Here is a 21,502-nt window from a genome sequence, read left to right as displayed (position 1 = left end):
GTCTAAAGTTGTAAGGCTCTCGAAGGCCTGCATTGTGAAAACCTCACAGTTCTTTCCTATGAAGGCCCTGTCCACCTATCCACCAAAATGAAATGTTTTACACTGCTAATCTAGGACCTGCTGCAACATTGTTACAGCCATTGCCATTGACACAGTAACCTGGCTACACAGTCACTGTTGGCAGAAGTAGGATTGTGTGTGTGTGTGTGTGTGTGTGTGTGTGTGTGTGTGTGTGTGTGTGTGTGTGTGTGTGTGTGTGTGTGTGTGTGTGTGTGTGTGTGTGTGTGTGTGTGTGTGTGTGTGTGTGTGTGTGTGTGTGTGTGTGTGTGTGTGTGTGTGTGTGTGTGTGTGTGTGTGGAATGCTCCTCTTTTGTTTGCCGCTTTTTGATGGTCAGCAGCATTCCAACGCAATTATCAGCAACACACATGGCAGCTGCTGGAAAAAACAATGGAGCAGTCATGCCACCCCTCCCCCACCACAACTGGTCATTCTTCTGCACTAGCAGCTTTGATGGACAGGGGTTGAGGGGGGTTGATGGAGGGGGGCGAGTGACAGATACTGTGTGGGGGGGAGGACCTTAGGGGGTGAGGGGGGTTACAGGGAGGGGTTTGTTCAGGGCCAAACCCAGGACCAAAACACCAGTGGAGCCCGGAAGATCCAGCTCTTAGGCCGGACACACTGGAGGCTACGAGGGAGACACAGATCCAGACAGTGCTAGATTATCTGCCTGAGAGGAGCCGGGGGTGGAATGAAGAACACCTGTTGGAGAACCCAGAGGTCTAGGAGGGGAGGTCTAGAACCGGGAGGTGAGTTAGAGAATGGGGGGGATTACTGAGGTATGGAATGGAACTATTCTCCTTACAATCATATAATATAAGGAGAGAATTATTCTACATATGTAGAATTCTTTATTGAATTTTCATTTAGAAAATTGGGGACTTTTTGTATTTGTATTAATTAGGGATCCCCATTGGCTGCTACCAAAGCAGCAGCTACTCTTCCTGGGGTCCAAACACATTAAGGCACTTACATCACACATAAAACAAAATATAAAACAGTATATCATATAAAATGATTACACACTCTACATATCTACAATATAAAATGTACAATACCACCATACAACAATATTACAATGTACGTGTATGTAGAGTGTGTGTGCTTGCGCTTGTGTGCGTATGAGTGTGTCTGTACCTTTGTGTGTGTCTCTTCACTGTCCCTGCTGTTCCATAAGGTGTATTTTTACCTGTTTTTTAAATCTGATTCTACTGCTTGCATCAGTTACCTGATGTGAAATAAAGTTCCATGTAGTCATAGCTCTATGTAGTACTGGGCGCCTCCCATAGTCTGTTCTGATTGTGAAGAGACCTCTGGTGGCATGTCTTGTGGGGTATGCATGGGTGTCTGAGCTGTGTGCCAGTAGTTCAAGCAGACAGCTCTGTACATTCAGCTTGTCAACACTTTTGACAAAAACAAGTAGTGATGAAGTCAATCTCTCTTTCACTTTGAGCCATGAGATATTGACATGCATATCATTCATATTAGCTCCCCGTGTACTTTTAAGGGCCAGCCGTGCTGCCCTGTTCTGAGCCAATTGTAATTTTCCTAAGTCCCTCTTTGTGGCACCTGAGCACACGACCGGACAGTAGTCCAGGTGAAACAAAGCTAGGGCCTGTAGGACCTGCCTTGTTGATAATGTTGTTAAGAAGGCAGAGCAGTGCTTATTACGGACAGACTTCTCCCCCATCTTAGCTACTGTTGACAGTTTACAATCCAGGGTTACTCCAAGCAGTTAAGTCACCTCAACTTGCTCAATTTCCACATTATTCATTACGAGATGTAGTTGAGGTTTAGGGTTTAGTGAATGATTTTTCCCAAATACAATGCTCTCAGTTTTGGAAATATTAAGGACAACCCTATTCTTTGCCACCCATTCTGAAACTAACTGCAGCTCTTTGTTAAGTGTTGCAGTCATTTCAGTTGCTGTAGTAGCTGACATGTATTGTGTTGAGTCATCCACATACGTAGACACACTGGCTTTACTCAAAGCCTGTGGCATGTCGTTAGTAAAGATTGAAAAAAGTAAGGGGCCTAAACAGCTGCCCTGGGGTATTCCTTATTCTACCTGGATTATGTTGGACTCTTCCATTTCAGAACACCCTCTGTATTTTGTTAAACAAATAACTCTTTATCCACAATTGTCACGCCCTGACCTTAGAGATGTTTATTTTCCTCTAGTTTGGTTAGGTCAGGGTGTGATGTGGGGTGGGCAATCTAGTTTTTCTATTTCTTTGTTTTGGCTGAGTGTGGTTTCCAATCAGAGGCAGCTGTCCATCGTTGTCTCTGATTGGGAACCATACTTAGGCAGCCCTTTTTCCCTCCTTGAGTTGTGGGATCTTGTTTATGTGTAGGTTATGCACTCCATGACTTCACGTTTCGTTTGTTCTGTATTGTTTGGGTGAGTTTCCTTTATTAAACATGTGGAACTCTACGCACGCTGCGCCTTGGTCTCCTCATTCTTACGACGAGCCTGACAGAAGATCCCACCACAAGAAGACCAAGCAGCGTGCACCTAAGGGGAAGACGAGGTGGACATGGGAGGAAATCCTGGATGGCAAAGGATCCTGGACGTGGGAGGAGATCCAGGAAGGGATCGCCTCCCATGGGAACAGGTGGAAGCAGCGAGGGAGGAACAGCGATGAGATCGGGAGGCACGGCAACGAAGGAAGCCCGAGAGGCAGCCCCCCCAAAAAATTAGGGGGGGGGGGGCACACGGGGAGATTGGCTAATCCAGGGTTCAGACCTGAGCCAACTCTCCGTGCTTAGCGTGGGGAAAGTAGGACTGGTCAGGCACCGTGTTATGCGGTGATTTGCACGATGTCGCCAGTGCGCCTGCACAGCCCAGTTCATCCTGTGCCCGCGCCCCGCACTTCCCGGGCTAAAGTAAGCGTCCAGCCAGGACAGGTTGTGCCAGCCATACGCTCCAGACCTCCAGTGCGCCTCCACGGCCCAGGATATCCTGCGCCAGTTCTACGCACTATGTCGCCAGTGCGCCTGCACAGCCCAGTTCGTCCTGTGCCAGCACTCCGCCCTTGCCGGGCTAAAGTAAGCGTACAGCCAGGACGGGTTGTGCCAGCCCTAAGCTCTAGACCTCCAGTGCACCTCCATGGCCCAGTATACCCTGTGCCTGCTCTGCGCACCCAGTCTCTAGTGCGTCTCCCCAGTCCGGTGAGACCTGTTCCGGCTCCACGTAAGAAGCCTCCAGTGATGATCCATGGTCTGAAGCCTCCAGTGATGATCCATGGCACGAAGCCTCCAGTGATGATCCATGGCCCGGAGCCTATAGGAATGATCCATGGCACGAAGCCTCCAGTGATGATCCATGGCCCGGAGCCTGTAGGGATGATCCATGGCACAAAGCCTCCAGTGATAATCCATGGCGTGGAGCCTGTAGTGATGATCCATGGCATGGAGCCTGTAGCGACGGTCCCCAGTCCGGAACCTCATGAGACGGCCTACAGTCCGGAACCTCCTGAGACGGCCTGCAGCCCAGAGTCTTCAGCGGCGGCCTGCAGTCCAGAGTCTTCAGCAGCGGTTGGCAGTTCAGAGCCGTTGTGTTGAACACTGTGCGATGTTTAACAGTGAGAATGGCAGAATGGTGAACTTACTAAATGACTGAGAGTTTGACTGTGTGATATTAGGTTGGGGATCAGCGGGCGGAGTTGGGGATCAGCGGGCGGAGTAGGGGCTACACCCCGAACCAGAGCCGCCGCCAAGAATAGATGCCCACCCGGACCCTCCCCTATAGGTTCAGGTTTGCGGCCGGGAGTCCGCACCTTTGGGAGGGGAGGGGGGTACTGTCACGCCCTGACCTTAGAGATGTTTATTTTCCTCTAGTTTGGTTAGGTCAGGGTGTGATGTGGGGTGGACAATCTAGTTTTTCTATTTCTTTGTTTTGGCTGAGTGTGGTTTTCAATCAGAGGCAGCTGTCCATCGTTGTCTCTGATTGGGAACCATACTTAGGCAGCCCTTTTTCCCTCCTTGAGTTGTGGGATCTTGTTTATGTGTAGGTGCAGGTTATGCACGCCATGACTTCACGTTTCATTTGTTCTGTATTGTTCTGGTTAGTTTCCTTTATTAAACATGTGGAACTCTACGCACGCTGCGCCTTGGTCTCCTCATTCTTATGATGAGCGTGACAACAATATTGCAGGGGCCGTAAAGCAAAAACACATACGTTATTCCAGCAGAAGACTATGATCAATAATGTCAAAAGCTGCGCTGAAGTATGACAAAACAGCCCCCACAATCTTTTTATCATCAATTTCTCTCAGCCAATCATCAGTCATATGCTTGTTAAATGTCCTTCCCTATAAGCGTTGTGAGGTGTGTTCGGTGAATGTTTGCAGTAATCGTGGCTGAAAAATATTAGCCTGCAATACAGGTTTGGGTGAAGAAACATACCAAGTGAACAAAGATATTGAAACCTTTCAATATGCTGATGTAAGAAGGGCTTTATAAATACATTTGATTTCAAGCGTGTACATTTTTAATTGCCAAATGAAGAAATAATTAAATATTAAAGACAATAAATAACCAAAATAGGTAACCATCAGTTTCACCAAAATGTTTGTTTAATCAAGAATGTTTTATAGTAAAAACAAAAAAAGAAGGCCCTCAATCTCCTCAAATGTAATGTTCTGTCTCCTCTCTCTCTTCTCAGAGGGCCTGAGTTGAACTTGATTGCCCCTTCACCTAGCCTTGGATCCTGTTACATAGAGAGCTGCCGAACACATTTATCAACACGCTGTAACATACACTCTGCAGGATGTTCAAGTACACCCCTCCTTGGCAGGTGCTGTGTAACAGCATGGAGCATGAGACCAAGGTAAGACAACCCTTACCACAAACACAAAAGACAAAATGACCGTTGTGGTTGAAACAAAAATAAATCCTGATTGTAGGCTACCAATTTTGTTTTGCCTTGACATCATTCTAGATGTTGCCTCATTTACCAACAATCAACAGTTTTGGATCTTCATTGTTTGAGTTTTTGTACCACCGCCATTACAGCCTAGATTCTTCTCATGTTTTCCATGCTCTTGTGCAAAGACTACGCCGATCATCATTGATTTAAAAGCAATTTTGGACAAATACATCTCAATAGTGCCCACTTTAATATCTGTCACATGTTACATTTGTCACTCATTTGATTCCTAGAAGTCCAGCCATAGGGATATAAACATTTATTTTCATTAGTATGCTAAAATGAGATCAATATTAAAGGTCTTCATTCAGAGTGATAAAGTTGATTGAAATACTGTAATGATTAGTGTACATGCACATGCTAGCCACTAGAGAGCAATAAACCTATTCTGTGTGAACATCCCCATTTCTCCAAACTGCTCTGAATCTGATTCGAAATGGAAAGTCCTCTACTACCTACTTTGGCTTGGGCCCAAAAATGTTATCTTATTTTGGCTGTGTCTTAAAACTTTTAAGTAGTTTAATTTCCTCAATAAACACTGATTTATTACTGATTTATCTGAACTGGTCAGGTGAATGAATTATTTAGCGGATGTCTCTCACCTCTAGTTGTTCAGCTCAATGGCTGAATGAAGGTGGTTATAAGAAACAGTTGATCAGTATCTATTGTACTAGCTGGGTTTAATCACATAAACCATTAAATACATTTTCTTTAACTGGCGAAAAAACTAGAGCAATCAGAAGTGGAATGGAGGTATAGAAAGGTACATTTGAAAAAGGTGTAAGTTTATTTGTCTTACAAGTCAATCACAAGTTTCTTTCCCTTAAGCTTTCTGAACTACTGCAGACCTGGCCCTGCCTGGTGTCATGTCCAGCCCTTGTGTTAGTGTCTCTTGACAAGAGTTTCATCTTGATTGCTAAAATGTCTTGTAAAACATAAACGAAGCAGACTGGTGCGAGAGGTGCTCCACCTCTACCTAGGTAATGATTGAAAAAAGTAATGAACATTTAGAACACGTAGGCCACTATGACTCAAGCTCTTCACTGGACTGTAGCTAAGGCTGGGACATCCTCTTAGGTGAACTTCAACCCCAAAAGGAAGATGCCTCTGTAACAGTTCACAGGCAAGACTGATAATGATGATGCCTCAGTATTTGTAAACTGTGTTCTTTTCTGTTCTTGCTTCCTTGTGAGACTGGTGATAGTTAAAGGGAATGGATACGTTTCCATAACACCGCATATCAAGTCATGCCAGTGGTCATGAAGGGAAGGAGAAGCTTCTGTTGAAAGCACTTGAAAGCACTCAACAGGAAATTACCTTACTCATTCCCTCTGGTCAGGGTTCTCCAACTCCAGTCTTTGAGAGTTGCTGGGTGAGCAGGCTTTTGTTTCAGTCCAGCACTAATTCACCTGTTTCAAATGATCAACTAATCATGGTCTTTAGTTTGAACCACAGGCCATTTATTCAGATGTGTTGGTGCTGGGATGGAACAAAAGCCTGCACACCCAGCAGCTCTCCAGGAGTTACGGAGACTACAGGAGGTTATAATTGCTTCTCTTAAACCACTCTAAGGGCTCTATTCCATCCTTATGCGTTAGCGGAGACTGCAGTTATGGTAAATGCCCCAGATGCCTGATCAATAGGAAATTACCTTTACATATCTAACGCGCTATCTGTAACGCTTCAGCGATAGAGATTGAATGGAGCCCCTACGTTACTTTGTTTTAGTACACATTGAAATAGTCTATGTTCTTTATGGCCCAATTGTTTATAATAAGAGGGATCTCGGTTATCTTGATTGATGATTGGCCTTGGAGAGGTTTAAAGGTTTCTCTCCTACCTCCAGTTGTTGATGTAGCGGTCTGTCAGTCTCATGTACTTTTCCCTGTTCTGTGAGAGGGTGGGACTCCAGTAGTTTACATGACATTGGCTGAACTTTGCCTGTGCTGTAAGGTGCTCAAGAGACCGTAATATATATATATATATATATATATATATATATAGAGAGAGAGAGAGAGAGAGAGAGAGAGAGAGATAGAAAGTGGGAGACGAGACATCAGACAGAGAAGAAAAACTGTTTGTCTTGTTCGCTGTATACCGCTTAAGGTAGGATTCATTACTTATTTTTCTAAAATTATGTACTGTACAGTTTTCAGGTCAAATTCAATGTATTTCAACAGCATTATCGCTACTTACATTACAGATGTAGGATGTTAATTTGATCACCCTGTTGCAGGAGAACTTGCCTTCAATACAGGACATTTTAAACTTAGTGTATCTGAGGTTTTAAAAGGCTTCTGAAGTTTTCAGACTTGATTTTTCCTTATGAAAAATGTATCAACCCCTACCAAAAATGTCCATTAATTATAATCCACATGATTATTCACATTTCCTGTTGTTGCAGGATTGTTTTCCTGCTGTAGCAAACTGGCTCAAATTAAGATCCTATATTTGTATTTTTCTATACACTTTTATTGTGGTGGCACCTTGTATGCCCCTGTCTCTGTAGCGACACAACCTATATTGATAGGAGCACTACAGCACATTGTTCCTTTCCAAAATGTTTTTTGAATACTAGAGCTTTAATGAGAAGTTAGCATGAATGTCCTTCCAAGACATATTAACTGGTTTGACATCTGCATGGTCAATAGACATAAGCTGCAGTAGCAGTGAGTGGGTAAAATGACCTATGTGTTGTGATAATTGTGTTGTTTGCTCTATAACCTGTTAATTCATATGCCTTCCGACCGTGATATATAGGCCTAAAGGCCGAGACAACAAGAAGACACAGTGGCAGAATAAATTCAACCACACCTCCGTTTTATCACAAAACCGGACAGTACCCTCTGTCCAGTGAAGTCCAGAAAGCATATTGTATGTATAGTAACAGACATGACCTACAGCATGGTCAAGCAAGTTAATGTTTCCGACATTTTCGGACCACTAAACAACTACTGATTTAGAACCACAGAGAATTACCGTAAGTCGCAAAGAAAACAGGAGCTGCCTCTATTATTCCAGCACCATTTCAACTTCAACATTTTAACATCATCAAATCACCTCAGCTTAGTCTAATACAGTGACAACTAAAAGATACCCCAAAAAATGTAGTCCAATCAATGTAAGCTAATATGATGTGGCTGTCCATGGTTCTGATTTCTGTGTGCTTGTTGACGAAGCGGTCTATCACTCTGTCATACAGTAAGCGCTTTTATTTTTTGCTGTCCTAGGCTACCTGGCTAAAATGCTTGCTCGCTAGCCTAACTTCTATTCATTGGCAAAGTTAGCTAGTTAACATTAGCCTTCTACATCTAGCTACATATTTAACTTCCATCCTCTCAGGCCAGGTGCACAACAATGTATGAATTAAGGGTTGGATCAGAGAATTAAGTAAAAGCACAAGTGCAAATCCGTATCTCCATCCATGGCTAATTTAGGAAAGGGCCTATTTTAGCTAACTGGCTAGCTAGCCAGCGGAGGACAACAACACAACGAGATACAACAATTCAAGTTTTTCTGTCAATGATGTATGCTCTCAATGGAATTTGATAGGAGTGATGCCGAATCCAAGCTGGCTTCCCTTCAGTGGTGTAAAGTAATTAAGTAAAAGTACTTTCAACTTTTACTTTTACTTCACTACATTTCTAAAGAGAATAATGTACTTTTTACTCCATACAGTTTCCCAGTTTCGTTTCACGCACTTATCAAGAGAACATCCCTGTTCATCCCTTTTGATACTTAAGTATATTTTAGAAATTACATTTTCTTTTGATACTTAAGTATATTTAAAACCAAATACTTTTAGACTTTTACTCAAATAGCATTTTACTGGGTGACTTTCACTTTTACTTTAGTCATTTCCTATTGAGGTATCTTTTTTTTATTCAAGTATGACAATTGAGTACTTTTTCCATCACTGCGTTCCCTTGACAGTTTTTTTTTTTTTTGGTGAGCCAGGACCATTCGCAGTTGAGCTTGCTCAGTTTAGCTCAACGCTGGTAGGCACATTTTTTATACTTTTTTTGTTTAAGGGAGACCAGATGCTTTCGGGCTTCCCTTGCCTGTCATACTCTTTTGGACCAGACAGCATCAGATAGATGGCCAACACGTAGAGATACAGAGGGGCGCTGTTTCGCTCGCTCGGATGCTTTCTCCTGGGAGATACATTCAGCCTCTTGCGAATTGAAGGAAAATTATAAAACATATATACATTTTTTGTCCGTTTTTTGGGAAAGCCTGACTTCCCTTGGCATCCATGAATACACACCACTGGTAAGCTGCAGGGTATGACAACATGTATTTCTGTATTTCTTTTGGACAGTCAATGAGTAAATGTATTAGAATTTAATAAGTCTAAAGGTTATAATAGGGATGAATCTGTGGTGAAATCTTCATTGCCCTATTTTCTACTTGTATTATCTTGAGTCTTTACAACTTGACTTTGGCCTTAGCTAATCCATGTCACAATAGGGTAATTTGTTGACAGGGACTAATGTAAGTTTGTGCACACACACTCACACACACACACACACACACACACACACACACACACACACACACACACACACACACACACACACACACACACACACACACACACACAAACACACACGTAGCTACAATGCCTTCAAAAAGTATTCATACCCCTTGACTTATTCCACATTTTGTTGTGTTACAGTCTGAATTCAAAATGTATTAAATAGATTCTCACCCATCTACAAACAATACCCCATAATGACAAAGTGAAAACATGTAAACAATTTATTGAAAATTAAATACAGAAATATCTAATATACATAAGTATTCACACCCCTGAGTCAATACATTAGAATCACCTTTGGCAGCGATTACAGCGGTGAGTCTTTCCGTGTAAGTCTCTAAGAGTTTTGCACACCTGGATTGTACAATATTTGCACATTATTCTATTAAACATTCTTCAAGCTCTGTCAGATTGGTTAATGCAAAACAACTTTCAAGTCTTGCCATAGATTTTCAAGACAATTTAAGACAAAACTGTAACTAGACCACTCAGGTGTCATTTTGGTAGCAACTCCAGTGTATACTTGGCCTTGTGTTTTAGGTTATTGTCCTGCTGAAAGGAGAATTCATCTCCCAGTGTCTGGTGGAAAGCAGACTGAACCAGGTCTTCATGTAGGGTTTTGCCTGTGCTTAGCTCCAGTCTGTTTATTTTTTATCCCAAAAACTCCTCAGTCCTTAACGATTACAAGAATACCCATAACCAACGTTCACTCTAAGTTGCGCACATGCACTGGCCGGCAGCTCCCCTCAGACTGTTGTGCAGAAGAAATATCAGCCCGCGCAGAGAAGCAAGAGATTGAACTTCACTCAACTTTCTAGAGTTTTCCCCTTTAATTAACACTATCAATGTTTCGCTCTACTGTGCTCGAATCAACGCAATATTAGCCAATGTGACATACCGAAACAAAATGAACTATGTAAGAGACTTAGTATGCAAAATTAACTGTGCAAGAGAGTAGGATTCTATTTGCATTGACAGGCATGACTCAACCCATACTCTACACAGACCGGTGCAAAATAACCAATCAGAGCTGCAGTAGGCCTATATGCAAATAGCCATGGCCATATATGGATCTGTTCCATTCACTTTGAAATGTTCTGTGTTAATAGCATGAGTGGTCGCATGTAGATGTACTTGTTTTGGTGTCAAAACTAGAGCTGCATGTAGCCATCTTTGATCATATTCTTTGCTAGTTAGTGAGTTATTAGCCCCGTTTTAGCTCATTTCTAGTCAACAATGAGGGTGGTTGCTTTCTACAAGGGCACAAAATGTCTGCATTTCTAGCCATCTTTGAAAAGCAAGTCAAGTAAAGAGCTTTTTTATGTCTTAAAGTGTTGTATTTTGAGATGTATTGAATAAGCTAAGTAGCCAATAGGCAGAGGGTAACATAATTAGTCTGTTTCTCTCGAATAATGGTATGGGAATAATAATACATTACATTTAAAAAAAAGTGGCTTCTTACATCAAACAACATAAAAAATGTTGTCACCTCCTTGTCAGAAGGACAAGTGGATAAACAGGTTAATGTCAAGCCCTGAAAGTTTTTTTCAAAAGTCTTATGGAATGTAGGCCTACATTGAACACCATACATTTGCTGCTGCTGACAGAACAGCTATTTCTATGTTAAAATATATGGCATGCATTTTTCTCCATTGTCTTTTATGGTAGGCCACTCTTGTAGGCCTACATAAGGACCAAATAGCCACAGCAGCCTACTTGGCCACTGTTAAAACTGTAACTTAAAGTGGGTACACATGCCGGAAGTTGCACAGAATTTTCACAATGTTCAAATTTGCGCTTAGCAGACCAGAAATTTGCTCAGTGCCCCCCAAAAATTGAAGGAACATTGCCCATAACATGATGCAGTCACCACTATGCTTGAAAATATGGAGAGTAGTACTCAGTAATGTGTTGTATTAGATTTGCCCCAAACATAACACTTTGTATTCAGGACAAAAAGTGAATTGCTTTGCCAATTTTTTGCAGTATTACTTTAGTGCCTTGTTGCAAGCAGGATGCATGTTTTGGAATATTTTTATTTTGTGCAGGTTTCCTTCTTTTCAGATAAAATCAAATTGTATTTGTCACATGCGCCAAATACAACAGGTGTAGATCTTACAGTGAATTGCTTACTTATAACCCCTTAACCAACAATGCAGTTAAGAAAAATGTGTTAAGAAAGTATTTACAAAAATAAACTGAAGTAAAAAGTAAATAAAATAAAAAAAATGGATAAATAACAAATAATTAATGAGCAACAATAAAATAACAGTACCGAGGCTATATATAAGGGGTACCGGTACAGAGTCAATGTGCGGGGGCACAGGTTAGTCGAGGTAATTGAGGTAATATGTAGGTAGAGGTAAAGTGACAATGCATGGATAATAAACAGAGTAGCAGTAACTGTTTTAAAGTGACCATTGGCCTCATGGTGAAATCTCCAGCAACTGAATTAGGAAGGACGCCTGTATGTTTGTAGTGTTTTGGTGTATTTAAACACCATCCAAAGTGTAATTAATAGTCCATGCAACTTATTATATGACCTGAACTTATTTAGGCTTGCCGTAACAAAGCGGTTGAATTCTTATTGACTCAAGACATTTCAGCTTTTCATTTTTTATTAATTTGTAAAAATTTCTAAAAACATAATTCCACTTTGACATTATGTGGTATGGTGTGTAGGCCATTGACAAAAAATATATAAATTTAATCCATTTCATATTCAGGCTGTAACATGACAAAATGTGGAAAAAGTCAAGAGGTGTGAATACATTCTGAAGGCGCTGTATGTCTAACTGTACGTCTGAGAACTTTTTGGGGACCAACAATTGATTCCCATTGAAAAACCTATTTTCCCTAACCCCTAACCCTAAACCATAACCTTAACCCCAAACCTAACCTTAACTCCTAACCCTAACCTTAACGCCTAACCCTAATTCTAACCCTAACCCCTAAACCTAATTCTAACTCTAAACCTAACCCCTAAGCCTAAAATAGCTTTTTTACAAATGACGACCGGCAAAATGTCCTCACTTCTCAGAATTTTTGTTGGTTTACTATTCTTGTGATGACTTCTGGTACTCACAACTACAGTATAGTAAAACATACACACAGACGTACCCGTGTGAGGTAATACATTAGTGGGGGGGGGGGGGGGGGGCGAGGAGACTTGTGTATCTCATCCCCCACAGATCGCTCCTCTCCTCTCTCAACCAATGAGCAAAGGACAGAGGAGCCGATTCCAGGAAGTATCACTAAAAAGAGCTTATCAGGGGTACACAGTCCACTGTTACACACACGCACACACACACACACACACACACACACTTTAGGCTGCCTTAGAACTCTTGGGACAGTACATAACCTAAATATGTAACTGCTTGTCAGTGCGTTGTCTTAGCAGTTACCATCTCTCACAAACGTATCTCTGTACTTTTTAGACGGTCTGATGTACCCATAAAGTTATTTTAAAATTCAAAATTGCTGTATATTTGCTGAAGAACGTATTCTGGATTGAGCCAAAAGTCTTGGAATCTCAGTGAAGGTTTGGACTTGGTTTACTCCTGAAAGGCCAATTTATTATTAGCCAGATAATTATCATTTTGCAAAGAAAAAAATAAGACAGATGGGCTGGTCCAATTGTAACTTAGCGGCCTATCAGGCATTTTCACATAAGTCATAATAATTTTCAAGTCTTTGCTAGGTAAAGCTCCACCTTCTCAGCTCACTGGTCACCATAGCAACACCCAACCGTAACACACGCTCCAGCAGGCATATTTCACTGGTCATACCCAATGCCAGCACCTCCTTGGACCGTCTTTCCTTCTAGTTCCCTGCTGACTATGACTGAAACGAATTGCAAAAATCACTGAAGTTGGAAACTTATATCTCCCTCACTAACTTTAAGTGTCAGCTGTCAGAGCAGCTTACCGATCACAGCCCATCTGTAAATAGCCCATCCAACCAACTACCTACCTCATCCCCATATTTGTTTTTGTTTTTTTGCTCTTTTGCACACCAGTATTTCTACTTGCACATCCTCATCTGCACATATCACTCCAGTGTAAATTGCAATTACTTCGCCACTATTGGCCTATTTATTGCCTTACCTACAGATTTTTCTATTGTGTTATTGACTGTACGTTTGTTTACCCCATGTGTAACTCTGTTGTTTTTGTCGCACTGCTTTGCTTTATCTTGGCCAGGTCGCAATTGTAAATGAGAACTTGTTCTCAACTGGCCTACCTGGTTAAATAAAGCTGAAATAATAATAATAAATAAATAATGCCAGATGACCAGTCTGCCCCTGATGAGAATAGTGAAATGCAGGATATTTCTGTCTGTCTTTTAATGACAGAATTTTGAACGGAGTGGAAGTTTCCAGGGGTTATAGATTTTACTCATTAGCCAACATGCTTGAATATCAGTCAGCATGGTATGCTACGCCATAGTGCCAAAAGTGTGTGACATTAAAATGATTGACATTTCAACTGACCATTGCATCCAGCATCCAGTGTAGTGAGTATTTTTCTACAGCTGTTAAATGAAGGTATCTGTTTTCATTCCCCGAGAGTCTCTAATATCCTGCTCTTGTACCAGTACTCCCACCTCCAGATGAGTTGTGTGAGAAAGGGGTGAACACATCCCGCTCTCATTCCCTCATCAGGCGTCTTCATATCCTCTGACTAACTAGGCAATTTGAAAGAGAATTGGAGCCTAACACTCTAGGTACACCATATAGATGGCTGCAAATTCAGATTAAACCATTGCTTGAAGAAATTAAAAAATGCTTTTTGAGACAGCCTTTTTTAGTTTAACTTTAATCATAATTTGCATTTGTGTTGCACTCACCATTGAGTGCATATATGACCTGACTGTGGTTTCCTGAAACCAAGTAAAAAGTAATATAACATTTCGACTGTAACATCAAAAGTATAAATATCTGATTAAGTTTAGGCAAAGACTGTAGTAGAATGGTTTTATAGATCTTCACATCACAGCAATAGATCTGCTAATCTTCCATACAGAAACTCCAAAGTTCACAAAAATAGATAAGAGGTTTGACTGAGATGATTGAACCTCATATGAAATTCCCATGCATTCTTTGAGGGTTGCCATGCTGGGAAAAAAATTGGTATTGGATGATGTCACATGTTTTGCAGGTGTGCTGTAAAATGCATGGGAAATTTCAACATTGACTTCTCGATTCACGCTGAAAACCCCTGAGGTTAAAACAGATTCATTACCTGACTCTGGTTTCATTGATCAATGTAAATTAACTTAAGACTGCAGTCAGGTCAGATTTTTGTTACCAACTTAATATTTCTTACCTTCTTGACAAACACAAAAATCTGTATATTTGAGACCATCTCACACATTGGATTGCTCTAAATTGTACCAGTTTGAACATAATGGGTTCTCATTTCATGACCTCTCTCCTTATCAGCTAGGTTTACTGTAAAGGTGGTGTCTCACTCTCATGAGGTAGTAGGCATTGCATTTAAGCTATAAATGTTGACAATGATAGTGGCATTCCACAGCAAATCTCACGCCATCCTCTCGTACACAAGTTTTTATTGCCCCTTTAAACAGATTCCTGTGAACCATAAAACCCTGAAAAGTGCTATGCAAGTCATTTCATTTTGGTGTCACAATCTGTATTCTGTAGATATCTGGGAAGTGGGAATGCAGCCATTGTCGCTGTATGCAAAAACGTAGCTATTCAAAAAATGTCTTTAAGATGTCTTTATGTTTAATTGTTAGAACTATCAGGACAGAGGTAGCCCTGTTTAATTGGTTGATACTGACAGGATACAGTTTCTTGTTGACTATTCAACTGTTTTGATCCATTTCCTTATTTCTTCTATTGGTTTCAGAGACTCTCGGTTGCTGCATCTGATGATTACCAGGATGTGTTGACCCAGAAAGAGGGAGACCTGATAGGGTGCCACGCTCTCCTGCTTACTGCCTCAGAAATCTCACTGTCTACACAGGAAGACACCACAACCCAAGGAACCATGGACAGCATACCCAGAAAGTGGCTGCTGCAGCCCATGTCACCCAAATTGGAGCAGGCAACAGATCTTCGCACGATGCTCAGCCCCACCACAGACGAGCCCTTCAGCCTGGACCGGAGCTGGACCTACAACAGGAATGGCAACTCTTCTGCTTTCAGTTTCGACAGCATCTCAGTAAACCACACCCGGTCTACGGTCGTTGTATCTTCCCAGCAAAAAGAGGTGTCGTCCCGGGACGTGGTGGTGCAGGCCAGGCAGGTGGCGGTGTCGGAGGAAAACTGCGGCATCACCAGCGAAGACTGGCAAGCCAGCAGCTCCAGCAGCCCTAGCAGTCCCAGCAGCACGGGCTCCTACTGCGGCTTCTACTCGTTCGTGGACAATCCTGCAAGCCCCGAGGTAGAGCTGAATGAAGCCTGGATGGTGTCCCCGGAAAGGCAAGCCACCCTGAAAGAGGAGCGCAGCTTCAAACTGCAGACGTATGTTGGTGGGAAGAAGCCAGGGAGTCTGTTCAAGGAGGACAAGGACTCCCGCTACCAGGTGGACACAGACAATGGTGCCCAATTGAAGGCAGAGGAAGAGGAGAAGAAACTTAGGAAGGAGATCATGCATGGTCATGCCCCCCCAAAAATTGCCACCTACAGGGAGCAGTGGAGTGCGCTGAGCTTGTCACCCAACAAGCTGCTGGAAGGGTTCAGCTTGAGCTATGGTCCAACTAGTAGTAAATCTGAGCCCACACCAGCAGCTGAGGCTGGTACCATCGACAATGAGCAGATCAACTTCAGCGCAGCGCGGGAGCAGTTCCTAAAGATGGAACAGTCCAGGCTCAACCCCTTTCTGCAGAGTCCCAGCTCTCTAAAACCACAAGGAAGACGGTGGCAGTCAGAAGACAGCTTGCTATCACCAAAGAGTGCGAAAAAAGACAACTCTACAGTACGGTTGAACCAAAGTCCGACCCCAGTGAAACAGCAGGATGAAGGGGAAGTTGTCACTGGCGGAAAAGTGACAGTGTACCACACAGAGGAGAAGGTAACCAAGAGCCAGGGTAGTCTGCTTTACGACCTTGACTCTGGACAGGAGGATCTATCGGGGGACCCCAGTATCGGCTACACAAGTGATGTAAGCATATCCAATGACAACTCTCAACCAGAAAGCAAGGCCACCCAATCGGTAAGTGGTCACAGAGAGACGCCCATTGAGAGGGAGATTCGTATCACTCAGGAGAGAGAGGAGAGCCTTCGGAAATTGCGGGGCATTAAGCACAACGATGTCCAGGAGATGGTGGAGATCAAGACCAAGTCTCTGCTCTCCCAGCCTGCACCACCACTGACACCTGTCAAGGCCAAAGAGAAGAATCGGGTGAGCTTCTTCATCCAGCGCGAGATCGAAAAGGACAGCCAGAGGGAAGTGGACCTGATGCACCAGGGGAGAGTCCCAAGTCTGTACGACAGGGGAACTCCGCAGGAACTGGAGGATAGGAAGAAGATCTTTGAGCTGCCAGACCAACCTGGAGCCAAAGAGAAGAGGAAAAGGGCTTGGTCTTCACCCGGGGTCATTGTGAGGAGTAGCAGCTCAGATAGGGAAGGCTTCCCTTCCACTTGCTTCCCTCACCGGCACTCAGAAGAGACGGAGTTGTACATCAGCCGCATGAACACCACTCCAAGCATCAATACCACCAGCAAAGGCTGGGGTTCAGATTCCCAAGACCTCACCAGAGTACTGCCAAGTAGCCTCCCAGAGGAGAGTGTTACATTGAAAGGCCATGAGACCACAAAGGCGGCAAGTTCTAAAGTCACAATAGTGGTGAAGACGACAAGTACTAGCGAAATAGTAAATGACCCATCGTGGTTAGTGCGAAGAAAGGAGCCAGTTCCAGCCAAAAGCTCCTCGGCTAAAGAAGCCTCCTTTTCGTACTCTCCGTCCTCCCCTACACCCACTGCTTCTGCAGTTCAGGGGTCTGAGCCGAATGATAAGCTTTTTCAAACCTGGAGGGCGCACCTGAATTCTGGTGGCCTGCGACCTCAAAGAGCAAACACTCCAGATGTTATCCAGAAGGAGATTGAGCAGGATCTAAAACGCGAGCAGGAGCACCGGGAACTCCGGGAATCCTGTGGCCTGTCCGCCTCTATGGAAGGAAACCTGGACTGTGTAGGACGAGATGCTAAAGACACATATCAATCGCAAAGCCTGCAAAGGGTCATTGTGGAACAGGAAGACTCTGTCTTCCATGAGAGCCCTTCACTTCTTGTAGAGCAGACAAGTTTGACCAGACGGCCCTATTCCTTTATCACTCCAGTATCAATGCTAGGTAGGATGGTACATTAATCCATAGACAAATCTATACAATTACATAAAGTTACAAGACAATGTAACACAGGAATAATTCATGATGGCAATATCTTTTACATGTTTTTGGCTTGATTTAAGTGACGTTGATGCATGCAGAGTGGATGTTGCATTACAAAGTCTTATTTACTGATGGCTTTCTTAGACTGGAGGAAATGACAAGCTTAATTAGAACCTGAACTTTGGTCATATATGGGGAGAGGAACCAAAGCTGTGTTACCAGCCATGATTAACCATTAACACGGAGCAAAACAGATCGCCGTGAGGTTGTTGAATACTTTCTCCAGTTGGGTTTTTGGTGCTTTTCTTTAGAGTTAATGCACTGACATTTAGTGGTTAAGATCACTGTACAGTCACTCACATTATGGCAAGATAATCTGAAATGTTTAGCCTATCAGTGTCTATTTTCATAGGGAGTCAGACAGGTGTACAATGGTAAGAATACAATTATCATTATGTAGTTTCATCAGGGGAGCAACTTTCTCTGGGGACCAAAGTTGCGCCCCTGAGTTTCATGTTGCATTCAATTTACATTTCAAATTTACTCTATCATTAATAACATAATTACAAACATGTGTTAACTCTGTTTCTTTCATTATCCCCTCCAGATAAAACTGACAGCGCAGCTCCCTTTTCCCCTTCCATTCGTCCCACTCCCCGACTTCCCTCCTTTTCCATAGTGACCGCCCAGCCATGGGGCTGTCCAAGGCCCACCTCCCCCGTGGTTAGCAGGGTTTTCCCCATGTTGCCTGCCAGCCCATGGGCAGAGACAGGTGGCTCCCCTGGGACACCCACGCAAAAGGGCCTGACCGAGACACTGCTAGAGGATTTTGAGGAGAGGAGAGTCAAACTGAAGCTGGAAGAGAACGCTGTAAGTGAGAAAAGACTGTAGTTGGACACAGAGGGTGTTGTTGATATCTTTAGACACATTGAATATTCATTATAGACACACATAAGACAAAAACATTTAGGCACACAGTTTAGAAAAAATTACAGAAATGCAATACGCCTACAAAAAAAAGCATACAGATAGTGATGGAGAAACCGAGTTTCTCAACTCATAGGTTTTATATAACACAATGATAGCTGGTTGCTAATTTGGAAAATGTATTTTGTGTTTCCTGCAGTATGCAGGAATTCAGTGCATTGATGATGTGAATAATGAGGTAAGTGGTTGCACCTCTCTGTTGATGTGCGTTTAATCATTGGTCATTTGTCTCAGAGAAGGACCTTTAGCACAGGTCCAATATGACATTTCTGCTATTTCTTCCATTTCAGGTCTTGGAGGCCACCCGCATCACCAGGCACAAAAACAAGCGGGCACTGCGCTGGGAGGCTGGTGACTACACCAACGAGGACTGCCAATGAGTCCACCAGTCCTCTCCCCTGGAGGGCATGGTGAGAGAGAGCAGAAAGGAGAAGAGATGAAAAACACCGTCATCTTAGGGAAGTTGTTGTCCCATCTCAGCACATATGAATATACTCTGACTACACACTACCAAACCTGCTGGACATATTGATTGGTCCACTTTGTGATAAACTCCTCGTCCATCAACATCAGCCACCTACTAGAGCAGGTGACCTTTCACGATTTAAAAGAAAAAAGACAAGTGAACTGAAAAAAAATATACAATAAGGACAGGACAAGTTTTAAATGTCATCGGAGGTGGATTGCAAACGGAAGGGAATTTAAGAGGAGTTGTGTGCCTGCTATGAATGCACTGCCTTGTTTTGGGATGAAACGGCTACGGTCAGGTTGCAGACCCGAATCATTAGCGTATGAGTTATTTTTAAGTCTGGCAGTCACTGGCTGCTAGGCAACTTTGATTAGGCCTATCCGCCTTCAAATGACTGCATAGAAAATAAATGACGGAGCTATTTTTGTCTTGTCAGTTGTGCTTTGCAAAGCAAAAACAAGCAAGAAACCATCAGATATCCATGATGTATTTAGAATGGTTCAAATTTCCAAACCAATATTCAATCCAATGAAGCACTTGCAGTACCGTCTTCTAGAAATGTTGACATTTGTCTGATAATTAATATAATAAAGAGCTACAGCAGATGCTTGTGTTCTTAATTTGACTTGAATGTGGTTTGACAGTAGAAATGAGTGTAAAACTTCTTACCTAAACCGGTCAGGTCCTTATTGCCTTTCTTAGGGCTCGACTCAATCCGTATCACGGAAATTCTGCAGTATAGCGTGATTGAAATTGAAAAGGCAACGTTAGCGCAGTCAATTGCATTCACAGTAAATGCTGCATATGTCGGCTCAATCGGAAATGATGGTACCTTTACATTTTAATTGTGCCATCTTCCGTGACATGGATTGAATCGAGCCCTTGTGAGATAAGTACAGTTAGAAAGATTCCTTGATTACCAGTCGGCTACCGTAAATGACAAACAAGTTTAATCACACTAAACCTGACTGTTTGCAACATGACAAGATATGCTTTTTATATAGACTATTGTAAGAGATACTGCTGAAAATAGCCCAGGTAATGTAGATCTCATAAGAGATTAAACTGCTACATTTGGTGGCAATGGTGGGATCCACTACTTATACAAGCGGTGATGTCAAATCGGATGCAATGTAGAAGTTGATCAAACGATAGTGAATCTCAAACTATCAAATGGAGTAAAACATCGCCATCTGCTGGGTAGACAAGTGAACTGCTTGTAGGGGATTTGGGAGTGTAGCTGTAAAGTTAAAACATATTTTATCCCCATATAAACTTTGCAATAACATGATAGTCCAATTGTAGGACTACATCTCGTCTGAAAAAAGTAGAGATGAGTTGTATTTCATGGGTTTGAAGGAGAATGATGTATCCCAATTTCACCTGCATTCATGCATCAGTGTGCCTGTACACTAAAGCTGTTGCAGTATAGGGAACTGCTAGGCCCCACACAAACCACAATGGATGAAAAGATCCAAACCCCCTCCCCATGACCTTTCCCTCTAATTTGTTTGAGAAAGAGGACACAAGGAATTGAGGAAAGAATGCAGTCGACTTTAAAAGCGAGTCAAGTCTAACGGATCTACAAATCACCTTGCATCATAAATAACTACTCAACATATTTTTTCTTTATCAGTTTCTTTATTAGCCTATGAATTAAAGTTTACAACGTAGTTGCATACAGGTCGAGATAATTTTTTTTTGAGGTGACGGACTGACACATGGACAGCCTTACACTCTCTTGCCTGCATCTAGCTGAACTAGGGTGTAATCGTTAGCCCAACAGTTGCAAACTAGAATTTCTATTGGAGAAATTCAGGTATATTTTTTCCAGTTTTGTTCCATTTAAGGAACTTTTTTTTTCAACAGAATCGGTGGAACGTTAACTTTCATTACAGCCACGTTGTATTCCTCCTCCCATCATGTCCCTTCACTTGTGGACTTCAATGCACAACACATCAGCTGTAAGTGACCAGGCCAAAAATCCTTTCCAAGCCAAACCACATCATAACCGCTACACACAGCCTACATTATTGTCACAATATTAGCTAAAATAACATTTTCAACATAGCTAATTGAACTAATGTATTAGTAAACCAGCTACAATCATGCAGTAACGTTACAGTAAACAGAAGTTTTGCACTTACACTGGTGGGC

The 21,502-nt window shown here is 42.5% G+C and overlaps 1 protein-coding gene across 3 annotated transcripts; it reads left to right on the top strand.

Annotated features, from left to right (window-relative positions):
* Nucleotides 1-652: 652 nt before the first annotated feature.
* Nucleotides 653-19,950, top strand: LOC115151650 (mitotic interactor and substrate of PLK1). Of its 3 annotated transcripts, XM_029695763.1 has the most exons (6): nucleotides 653-807; nucleotides 4,725-4,889; nucleotides 15,405-17,850; nucleotides 18,497-18,759; nucleotides 19,016-19,054; nucleotides 19,167-19,950. In XM_029695763.1, the coding sequence occupies exons 2-6, from the start codon at nucleotides 4,830-4,832 to the stop codon at nucleotides 19,254-19,256; spliced, it is 2,898 nt and encodes a 965-aa protein (XP_029551623.1). In that variant the 5' UTR covers nucleotides 653-807; nucleotides 4,725-4,829; the 3' UTR covers nucleotides 19,257-19,950. The 3 variants fall into 3 exon arrangements, with proteins under 3 accessions (XP_029551623.1, XP_029551624.1, XP_029551625.1); XM_029695764.1 differs by lacking the exons at nucleotides 653-807; nucleotides 4,725-4,889 and adding an exon at nucleotides 6,991-7,094; XM_029695765.1 differs by lacking the exons at nucleotides 653-807; nucleotides 4,725-4,889 and adding an exon at nucleotides 10,669-10,834.
* The last annotated feature ends 1,552 nt before the right edge of the window (nucleotides 19,951-21,502 follow it).

The sequence above is a fragment of the Salmo trutta genome, chromosome 17 (genome assembly GCF_901001165.1).
Source record: "Salmo trutta chromosome 17, fSalTru1.1, whole genome shotgun sequence".
Lineage (NCBI taxonomy): Eukaryota > Metazoa > Chordata > Actinopteri > Salmoniformes > Salmonidae > Salmo > Salmo trutta.
The sequence above is the reverse complement of the archived record's forward strand: the minus strand, read 5'-3'. Positions and strand labels throughout refer to the sequence as shown.

What these genes read in the sequence shown, in the direction of transcription:
- LOC115151650 (XM_029695763.1), top strand. Translation starts at nt 4,830, where the DNA reads ATGTTCAAGTACACCCCTCCTTGGCAGGTGCTGTGTAACAGCATGGAG. An exon ending in GCATGGAGCATGAGACCAAG is followed by an intron (nt 4,890 to 15,404) that starts GTAAGACAACCC and finishes TATTGGTTTCAG; the next exon opens with AGACTCTCGGTTGCTGCATC. An exon ending in CACTCCAGTATCAATGCTAG is followed by an intron (nt 17,851 to 18,496) that starts GTAGGATGGTAC and finishes TATCCCCTCCAG; the next exon opens with ATAAAACTGACAGCGCAGCT.